Source organism: Anolis sagrei, chromosome 4 (genome assembly GCF_037176765.1).
Source record: "Anolis sagrei isolate rAnoSag1 chromosome 4, rAnoSag1.mat, whole genome shotgun sequence".
Taxonomy (NCBI): Eukaryota; Metazoa; Chordata; class Lepidosauria; order Squamata; family Dactyloidae; genus Anolis; species Anolis sagrei.
Window position 1 is genome coordinate 31,266,729 of NC_090024.1, and position 11,484 is coordinate 31,278,212.

Below are 11,484 nucleotides of genomic sequence, written 5' to 3' on the forward strand. Positions count from 1 at the left end.
ATTTTAATGGTGTGGTACTTATTCTGGATGTTTTAACTGCCTTGAGCTGTGGGAAACATTATTATACATTATTATTATGCTATTTAATTTTTATTTATTTATTTATTTATTTTATCGTGTCAGGGGCAACTAGATCATTGTATTACATTTGTAACAGAACAAAACAAACAAACAGATAAAAAACCCACAAAATTTGCAAACTTAGTAGTTGATTAAACGTTCTTTGACCAGTATTGCACCACCTGATATCCGCCGGGAAGTAGCAGCCAATAGTGAAAGGACCAAGGCAGTGACATCTCCAGCCCATCCCTTGTTTGGGTATCAGCCCGCACGTCCACGACTTAAATCAATAAATAGTTTTCTAAGATCTACAGACACCTCAGCAAGCCAGAGTCCAAAAGTGGCAGGCTTAAACCCAGAACCTCAACCAATGGCTGATACCAAATGAGAGACTCCTTCCTGGGCAAACAGAAGACTGGGCAACTTGGAAGGCGCTGAACAGACTGTGCTCTGGCACCACGTGATGCAGAGCCAATCTTAAGAAATGGGACTACAAAGTGGAAGCCACGACATGCAAGTGTGGAGAAGAGCAAACCACTGACCACCTGCTGCAATGCAACCTGAGCTCTGCTACATGCTATTTAATAATAATAACTTTATTTTTATACCCCGCCAACCATCTCCCCTAGGGGACTCGGGACAGCTTACAAGGGACATACCCAAGATTACAATTAAAACACACATGTAAAACACTTTAACCAATTAAAGCATCAGATAAAACAAATAACAACAAAATTGAAAGCAATATAAAAACAATACGGCTGAAAGAAACATAGCTGAGGTACAGATTCAATGAGTGCAATACATTTTTGTAGGAGCGCAGGAAAGTGCAACAATACAGTAAACTGTTTGATAGGTTTAGCCCGGTCATAGCTAACTTCTACATGGAACACTTTGAAGAACAAGCCCTGGAAACAGCAACCAAAAAGCCCACGATATGGTTCAGATATGTGGATGACACCTTCACCATTTGGAGCCATGGAGAAGAAGAACTCAACAGGTTCCTGGACCATCTTAACAGCATCCACCCAAACATCCAGTTCACCATGGAAAAAGCAAATGAAGGAAGACTGCCTTTTCTAGATGTCCTAGTCATCCGCAAACCAGATCAACAATTGGGTCACACCGTCTACAGAAAACCCACACACACAGATAGATATCTACATAAAAACTCCAACCATCACCCAAGTCAAAAAAGAAGCACCATTAAAGCCTTGGCAGACCGCGCAAAAAGAATCTGCGAACCTCACCTCCTCCAAGATGAACTGAACCACCTCAACTGGGCACTCCAGGCCAATGGATACTCCACCTCAGACATCAGAAGAGCTGCAAGACCAAAAACAAGCCACGAGAGTAAAGATGAAGATCCACCCAGAGGAAAAGTGTTCCTGCCATACATCGAGGGAACCACTGATCGCATAGGGAAGCTGATGAGGAAACACAACATACAAACAATCTACAAACCCACCAAGAAAATCCAACAAATGCTACGTTCAGCAAAGGACAAGAGGGATCCTCTCACCTCTGCAGGAGTCTACCGTATACCATGCAGCTGTGGACAAGTCTACATAGGGACCACCAAACGCAGCGCCCAGACACGCATCAAGGAACATGAAAGGCACTGCAGACTACTTCAACCAGAGAAGTCAGCCATAGCAGAGCACCTGATGAACCAGCCTGGACACAGCATATTATTTGAGAACACAGAAATGCTGGACCACACCAACAACCACCATGTCAGACTACACAGAGAAGCCATTGAAATCCACAAGCATGTGGACAATTTCAACAGAAAGGAAGAGACCATGAAAATGAACAAAATCTGGCTACCAGTATTAAAAAACTCTAAAATTATAACAGCTAAACAACAGAGAGGAAAAAACCAGGCACAGATTAACATCTCCCAGCAACAGATTTTCCCAGACTCAGGCAGGCCTTCAAATGCTAATGAAGGTGATCAGCTAAACATTAACACCTAACTGCAGCAGGGAAGAGCTCCTTGCCCCACCCCAGCCATTCCACAGATATATAAACCCATTTTTCCTACTTCCAACAGACCTTCTCAACCTCTGAGGATGCTTGCCATAGATGCAGGCGAAACGTCAGGAGAAATGCCTCTAGAACATGGCTCCATAGCCCGAAAAAACCCACAAGAACCTAGGTTTATATTTTATCTTCACTCCCTATATGTATATATTTGGTGTTTAGTGCATTTGTATATGTGTGTGTGTGTGTGCGTGTGCGTGCCTGTATACGTATAATAATAATACTTTATACCCTGCCACCATCTCCCCAAGGGGACTCGGGGCAGCTTACATGAGGCCAAGCACACAATACAATACATTAATATACAACAGAACACAGCAATAAAATAAAAGAAATAAAATGCTAACAAAACCATTTTAAATAATACATCAACAATTTAAAATCACAACATTTAAGACAGAAAGATCAATTTCAGTGGGCAGGGCCAATTCCAAAAGATTAAAAAAATAAAAACAGTAGGTGAGACAACAATTTAAAGCAGAGGTCCTCAAACTAAGGCCCAGGGGCTGGATACGGCCCTCCAAGGTCATTTACCCGGCCCTCGCTCAGGGTCAACTTAACTCTGAAACGACGTGAAAGCACACGACAACAACAATCCTTTCTCATCAGCCAAAAGCAGGCCCACACTTCCCATTGAAATACTTGCACTACAAATACGGTATGTGCACTGTGCATAGGGATTCATTCATGTTTTTTCAAATTATAATCCGGCCCTCCAACAGTTTGAGGGACTGTGATCTGGCCCTCTGTTTAAAAAGTTTGAGGACCCCTGGTTTAAAGTATCTGGACAAGGGATCCGGTGGATAAGCGAGATTTGATTGCGCTAACAGGTGAAATAAAGTGCTGCGAGGGCATTTGCAGGACTTGGTCAGGTCAGGGAATTATTACTCATTTATTCATTGAAGGCACACTGGAAGAGCCAAGTTTTCAAGTTCTTCCTGAAGATTGCCAGGTTGGGGGCTTACCTAATATCTCTGGGGAGTGAGTTCCAGAGCTGGGGGGGCCACCGCAGAGAAGGCCCTCCCTCATCCCCACAAGTCGCACTTGTGATGAAGGTGGGAGCAAGAGAAGGGCCTCTACGGAAGATCAAAGATATCGTGTAGGTTCGTAAATGGAAATGCGGTCACACAGATAGGCGGGTCCCAAACCGTTCAGGGCTTATACATAGAAACTTACACATATATGATACAGTAGAGTCTCACTTATCCAACCTTCGCTTATCCAGTGTTCTGTATTATCCAACGCAGTCTTCCTTCTGCCCAGATAAACAGCTGTTTCAATGCATTGTGATGTTTTGGTGCTAAATTCATAAATACAGTAATTACTACATAACATTACTGTGTATTCAACTGATTTTTCTGTTGATTTGTTGTGAAACATGATATTTTGGTGCTTAATTTGTAAAATCATAACCTAATTTGAGGTTTAATAGGCTTTTCCTTAATCCCTCCTTATTATCCAACATTGTTGCTTATCCAACGTTCTGCCGGTCCATTTATGTTGGATAAGTGAGACTCTACTGAAATAATAATAAAACTTTTATTTCTTTGAGGTGGGTTACAGCACAGTTAAAAACTCACAAATACTATATAAAAATCCTACAAACACACTTTATGATGGCATGCCCTTGTCAGGACCCACTCTTTAAGGGCGATTTTGTATAGTTCCAAGTACATGGTTGGAATTTCAGTGGGTGGTGGCTTGTTATTGACTGGTGCAAGAAGCAACTCCAATTTAAATTTCCTTTTTTTACACAGCTATTAAAGGTATAGGAGCCGTCTGTACATTTCAGTGAGGGTTTACAGTAGTGGCAGGGATGCTCTGCCTTAATCAGTTCTGAGGGAGATCATAGAATTCATAGAGATGGAAGAGATCACATGGACCATCTAGTCCAAGCCCATGCTATGCAGGGAAAAGCACAAAGTATCCCTGACAGATGGCTATCTATCCTCTGTTTAAAAGTTTCCAAGGGAGGGGCTTCCACCACACTCCAAGGCAGATTGTTCCACTGTTGAACAGCACATACAGCCAGGAAGATCTTCCTAATGTTCAGATGGAATCTCCTGTCCTGTAGTTTGAATCCTTTGCTTCTAGTTCTACTTTCAGGTTTCCCCTTGACATTAAGTCTAGCTGTGTCCAACTCTGCAGGGTGGTGCTCATCATTTCTAAGCGTTGCCTATAGACCCCTCCTAGGTCATGTGGCCAGCATGACTTAATGGATGGCTATTACTTTCCCGCAGAAGCAGTACCTATTGATCTACTCACATTTGCATGCTTTCAAATTGCTAGGTTGGGAGAAGTTTCAAGGGCAGCAGAAAACAAACCTGCTCCCTCTTCCTTATGAACCTGTTTACATATTTATACATGGCTCTCATGTCCCTTCTCAACTGTTTCTTCGGCAGGCTAAATATACCCAGTTCTTTAAAACGCTTCTCATAGGGCATAGTCTCCAGTCTTTTGATCATTTTAGTCGCCCTCCTCTGGACACTTTCCAGCTTGTCAATATCCCTTTTAAACTGTGGTGCCCAAAACTGGACACAGTATTCCAGGTGAGGTCTAACCAAAGGAGATACTTTTTGTGTCCTCCATTCCCTCATATCAACATCTCAACTTTCCCAGTGGGATTCTGGAAGCAACCCCGTGGATTTCATAGGGTTTTCTTATGAGGTCAAATCCATTTTCCCCTACCTTTGCTAGGGAGGAGCTTTCCATGCTCAGTTATCAATATTGTTGGTGTTGTTATGGTTATACCTTGCTTTTCTGTCTTAAATGAGACTCAAAGCAGCTCACAACATTAAGACCAATGCAGTTTAAAACCTGTAACATAAATAGTAAAATCGAATGAAATCCAGCTCACTTAAGTGAGGAGGGGTTGCCTCACTTAATCTTGGCAGGATTCATCAGCCAACCCTTATTTTGAAAATACACATACACACACACTCTTACTACATCAGATTGCTTAAAAGAAAAGCCCATACTAGATTGGCCCTGGTGATAGATAGCCAGGATTATGATAATGGAGGAGAAGCTTTTTCTGAAAGGATCCCAGTCTGTCTTAAACAGTGAATATCCCACTTGGTACCTTAATATGGTTATTTTAATTTGTATCTCATCTTTTCCCCCAATAAGAAGACTCAAGGTGGCTGATGGCACATTAAAAACTATACTGATTACATAAATACATGTCTCTTAAAGGAAAGCTAAACAATTTATAAATTTAAAGACTTTACATTTAGTCAAAACATTGCAGTCTTTGTATCTTGATATCTGCTGGGGTTTGTTTCCTCATGGATGTCTAAATCCATAGATGTTCATGTCCCATTATGTACAATGATATAGTAAAATAGTGTCGCTTATCTAGAATAGAAGAATCAAATATTTTCAAAACATGGATAGTAGAATCAATGGATATGGAGGGCTGACTGGACAAACTACAAAGTAGCAGTGTACATATTAAAAGCCCATCCTAGTCTGTGTAAAACTACAACTCCCACAGTTCTGTAGCATTGGGCCATGGTTGTTAAAATTGTGTTAAATTGCATTAATTCTATATTGTAGATGCATACTCTTAAGTTCATTTCTCCATTAAGTCAGAAAGTTCATCGAGTGTTTTGGGACTAGCTCCTGCTAGAGCCGATAGAACAATAAGAGGGAAAGTGACAATGGATTTCATCTTGAAGACTTTGGAAGCAGGAAGTATAAGTGCAAGTGAAGCATACCTTACCTGGAATTCTGAAATGCTCCAGCATTGTCTGCATGTTTGACTCGGATAGTGGCACATTAGCTTTGTGATATTCAGTGTACACAAACTTTATTTTGTGTACAAAATATTTATAACATTGTATAAAATTACCTTTCGGCTATGTGCATAAAATGTTAATAAAACATAAAATAAATGTCATGGTTAGATTTGGGCCTCATCTGCAATATATGCAACTACAAATATTCCAAAATCCCAAACATTTCTTGTTCTCAGGGTAACTTGGGCTGTAGTAGTATTGCATAAGCTTAATATCGCTGTTGTTGAATACATTTGTTTCCAAATGTGTACAGTTATAATTAAACCTGCAAATGGGGAATAGTCAACAGTACAAGGGAGGAAAAAACGTTGTGTGGATAGCACTAATTAAATATTTGTTGTAAACTGAAGAACAGGCAATTACTTAAGAATGTAGCTTTGTCATTTCTGTGAAGCGGGACTCAGCTGCAGTATATTTCATGATTTTAGTAATCTTACCCTCATAGCTGTTGCTTGTCTTCTTTGTTAATTTTAGTGATGGTCCTGGGATAACAAGATTTTTGTTTTGATGCTTTTCTGTTTGTTTTTTTCAAAGGAGAATTACCACAATGTCAGCTGCTTTGTTGGCCAAACCACAGATGCGAGGCCTTCTGGCCAAACGTCTGAGAAAACACATGGTAATAGCATTTTTATTTGCTACGGGATGTGCAGCTTCCTACAAGGTCAGTATATGAGAAATCAGTTCCTTTCAATGCTGTCACAATCCTGTGTTTGTCCACTGAGGAATAAGCCTCATAACATTAAGTGGGCCTTTCATCTTTGTAAATCCATACATGGTTGAAGCCTTAATAAGGAAGTGGAGTTGCCCAGTGGTTCAGTGCTGTTGCAGTATATGTTTTATAAGCAACTGAGTCCCCAAATAATATAGGCTGCTTACCAGTAACATTTCCCTTCATAGAAGGTGGCCTGAGATACTTTAAAAATGTAATTTTGAACATGTTGTTCAATCTGATTTTTTTTTCTTTTCAGTTTGGTGTGGCTGAACCGAGGAAAAAAGCATATGCAGACTTTTACAAAAACTATGATGCCATGAAGGACTTTGAGCAAATGAGGGACGCTGGGGTTTTTCAGAGTGTGGGACCCAAAGGAAAATGAGGTATCTACAGGGTTTTCTCTTCCACCCAGATAGTTCTTTTTGGCAAGCTATATCTGTGTAATCTACTGTATTAGAAAGGCTCATGGTGGATGGCGATAGTGTGTTGATAAGCTCTGCTGTGTAACCTAGAACAAAACGTTTTGATAAATGAGATTATGAAGGCTGAGATGGTAAAATTATGTATCTGTGTAAATATGCTTCTATTTGAGGATAAACTGGTACTTTATGTTAGAATACATAGTATGAAGAAACAAGACAGGGCGAATGGAAATGGCAATGACATGAAGGTGTTGCTTTGCAAATCGTGCTTTTGAATGTCTAGTGTGTATATTTGGCAGTAGATTCATGAGGATTAAGCATCAGAATCCCAAGGGTCTAAAATTATGTTTGGTGCTTGTTGTCATTAGCTAGTCTATAGCTACTAAACACTCACTCTTGTGAGTCTACTACTGTTGTCTCCTTCATCACTTGGTAGAGCAGACTAGACAAGAAAACTTTTGCTTGGCCTCTTCTCCAGAACACTTATATTCTTTATGGCCTTTTCATTCCTTTTCCAAAATCTACTTTTTCCAAATAATTTATTCGCTCTTTAAAATGCTGATAGTGCAGCTGTTGAATGTAATTGCAACTGGATACACCATAACACTATATAACATGATCTTTGTTCCTGGATTATAAATGTCATTTTCTAATTGGTTATATCATTAAAAAAACATGGAAAAAGTTTATAAAACTGCAAAAAACTATTTTTTTGTGGGACATCCTGCCACACATTTTGCTATAGTTTTTCCAATGAATATCTGATAAGAGTCTCAATCAATTCAACACAGTTTGTGGCAGCCAAAAAACAAAGTTTCCTGTGTATAACAACTAATTTCAAAGTAAGTATTGGACAATTAAACAGGAAATTATACTTTCAAACCAGGAACAGGCAAGTTTTCAAATTTTGTTACATAGTGTTATCATTTTGAAATCAGCCTGCTGGTTTGTGGTCCTATTTTTCATGTAAACAATATCAGTTGTGCAGCATGAAAACTAATTATGTATAAATATTTTGAAAAAAAGCAATCTGTTGCTCAGTTTAGATTAAAATGTTTTTGTGTCTTGAGATCTTTATTAATTGTTGGTTTATCCAGTTTTAATTACAAATTTTAAACTTCAACTCTAAGTTTAACTTTTGATTTGTGTGTTTTAATATGTGTATTTTATGGAGTGTTTTTAAATGATTGTGTTTTAGCAATGTTGCAACCTACCTTGAGCCATGAGGAGAGGTGGTTAAGAAATAAATTATTAATTTTCTTTCAGATTTGGACACATGACAACTAAGCATCACTCTTTCAGAGAACTATACTACGTGGTTCACCTCAACATTGAATATGCTGTAATATTGCTCTCATTAAATGAAGTACCTGTCTGATACGTCTTTGCCTCTTTTAGTTGACATCAGTACAATATTCCAAGCTTAAGTAGATGAGAGGTAGTAAGATTGGTCACAAAGAATTTATAAATCAGGCTTCCACCTTTCATCAAACCTTCAGCAACACAAGTTTCAATGAAGATGTGATTGAAAAAAGTTGTGATGATATGAACATCACATTTTCAGATTTTCCCTAGCTTTCACTTACACCTTACTGGATTGAGGAGGGAGAGTAGGAGAATTATGGCTCTCCAGGTCATGTTGGAGTAACCTTTCATCAATCTTGAACTTGAACATGTTGGCTGGATCTGATGGGATTTAGAGTCCAGCATCATTTAAGTCAGGCCACTCCTGCTCTGAGCAAATTAAAAAGGGAGAATTCGAGGTTGGGCTCTTAAGAGATGGTAAATCTCTTGAGACTTAACATATTTACTGTTTATAATAATTTTTCATTAAGTACTCCACATAGTATACCAGAAGACTTTAGCAAGTTAGCCATGCATCTATCTTACAACTATTTTACAATAAGGGATTTCATGTAGGTATGGACAACTGCTAAGGACTAGGAGGTGGTCTCAGGACACTGCTCCTCCCCTGCAAAAAAAGTTATTTTTATTATTTTGTCCCAGATGCCCTTTAAGGAAATTTTCCATGTTTTTGGTCCACTGGACTGCTGTAGGCACAGGAGAAGTTTATTGGGCTTTTAAAAAAGTTACAGGAAGTGGCCCAAGCGTTTATGTAATTGTTTTGATATGTTTTTGAGAGGACCTTGGGGACCACTGAAATTACCCTGTGGAACTACATCCATTTTGTGGACCATACCTTCCCCTGTCCTTATTCTAATAGTATCTTTGCTTCTCAGGATTGGCCTTGATGCTGCACTGAGGCCCTAGTTTGATGAAAGGTAATCCCATTGAAATTATTATTACTTGGGCTGTACGAAATATGTGTTTCCTCTTTCCTGTGGACAGGAACAGGAAAGTACTGTACTTAGCCTCCGAAACTTCAAACAAGTATTTTAAAGTTGGGAACTTGGCAGTCATTTTTGTCCTGAAATGGCTCCCAAGTCCCCAGAAAAAAGGCCTCTTCTGTTTGAAAAGGAACTGTGCAAACAGATTTTCTTTGTAGTGTAAACTGTTAAATGTGGGATTGAAAATTTGTGGTCTGAATTGTGCTAGTTCCAACTAAAATTGATCCACTCAATTCTTGATGAAACAATTAGTAGGTAAATGCCAGTGATTCAGTGGATCTGCTCTAATTGGTTGAACAAGAGAATTGTGGCCTATATACACAAACACTGTACATTTGCAGCCTTGCTCTGTGCACTATATATTCCCTTTTGTTTTCTTGTCTTGATATGGGACTTAAATTCCATATTGGCATTGAGGATCTGGAAAAAACTTTAGTTATAGGCTTAACTATTACCTTTGGCATTTCATGTTAGATTTTGCCCATATTATTGATCCAGTTTCAGCTCTCTACGTGTTGACTTGTAAATTAGAAAGAACACTTAAGAGGTACATCAGTGTATTGTTTCATTAAATCATAGATGTGATGGACAGCTGGGCAACAGTGTAGTGCTTATGCTTCATGTACCACATCCTCCCCACTCCTAAAGGGAAAAAAAACTACATTTAACCTGATTGATGATTTGAGATAATCTCTGAAGTAATTATCAAAAACTTTTGATTGGAGGTAAAAGCAGTGGAGCATTTCTGTATCATTAGTGATAACTGCTATTGATTTCAAAGGACTGGTATTTCCTCAGATGGCATGGTATTGTGTAAGTACTTAGTTTTCTTTCAGAAATCATCCAATAAATTAAAAAAGTGGTCATAGGGAATCCATAGGATGCTTAACAGATATAATTCTGGCATCTAATGGAGGCCTTGAGATGTTGAACTCAGTCTAAAGTGTAGCAGTAGCTCTCTGTTGTGAGGTTGGCCTGCTTGCTAGACTGAACTTTCCTGTGGGATACCTCCATCTCAAATGGGATATAAATAATATGAAAGAGATTAAAGCTGCAGCTGCATCCTTAAATTAAAATTCGCTTGGAAGAATGTTTACATGCTATAATGAAATACATACTATGGATATGCAGTCTTGTTGGTTGGCTTCATAATTGCAGCTGTTCTGGGATGGACATTATAAGATAACAATAGATATAGCCAGAGGTGATTACTGTGAAGGTAGAGAAAGCAGTGTTTGTGTTGTAGGCTATTAGTTAAGTCACCAAATTTCAGATATTTGTCATATGAAGTATATGTTCTGCTACTGTAGGAGAATTGCTGTTACTGGTATGCAGTGATTTAGTTGATGACAGTGGCTGTATTGTTTTAGTTTACTGTATTTTTGTCCCAACATTTCATCAGAATTGGTGCTCAAGTAGTGATTTCTATACTTCCCGGTAGCCTTAATGTTAACTTTTCATTAGACATATTTGCTGGTTACATTTTCTTGAATTCTGCCAGCTAATTTCTTACAGTGTGACTTCCAGCAGTAAACCGCTCTCCAGATGACCTCTAACTGTGGAGTGTATGAATTAGTTTGGCCATTAAAATACTTTTCCAATCCCAATGTTTAAAAAAGCAATAACAACACATTCCCTAATTTAAGACAAGAAATTGGAAAGTCTGAAGATCCCTTGTTACTGCTTGGTGTTTTGAATCAGTAACTAAGAACTTACTAAGTAGCTTCACTAGAATGTACTATTTTGATGTTTGCTCATAGATATTGGTGAAATCGTAACAGTCCATTTGAAGTAGATGTTTGGCTAGCAGAAATTGAATTTACAAGCTTGAAAATAAAATACAGATGGTTTTAATTTGGAAACCTTTTCTATGTGAAGACTTAATAAATAGCTGAAAGGATTCCAGCGGTAGTAGATGCTAGTGAGACAGCTATGTTAGAGCTACTGAAACCATTCACTCAAGTATAGTTTTAAAAAACCACGCATATTCCCATCAGTGAAGCACACGCGGTGCTATACTGTGTTTGTTTACACCAAGAAAGATATATGGACAACTATGTGGGTTGATTTCTCCCACTTTCAGTCCTGCTTTGAAT

The 11,484-nt window shown here is 38.7% G+C and overlaps 1 protein-coding gene across 1 annotated transcript in view; it reads left to right on the top strand.

Annotated features, from left to right (window-relative positions):
* The window catches only part of COX6C (cytochrome c oxidase subunit 6C), an 8,790-nt gene extending 370 nt beyond the window's left edge, over window positions 1–8,420 (top strand). Inside the window, exons 2-4 of the mRNA XM_060775660.2 lie at window positions 6,441–6,567; window positions 6,875–7,001; window positions 8,307–8,420. Coding sequence (XP_060631643.1) covers window positions 6,454–6,567; window positions 6,875–7,000 — 240 coding nt within the window. The 5' untranslated portion in view covers window positions 6,441–6,453 and the 3' untranslated portion in view covers window position 7,001; window positions 8,307–8,420. The remainder of the gene's footprint in view (window positions 1–6,440; window positions 6,568–6,874; window positions 7,002–8,306) is intronic.
* The last annotated feature ends 3,064 nt before the right edge of the window (window positions 8,421–11,484 follow it).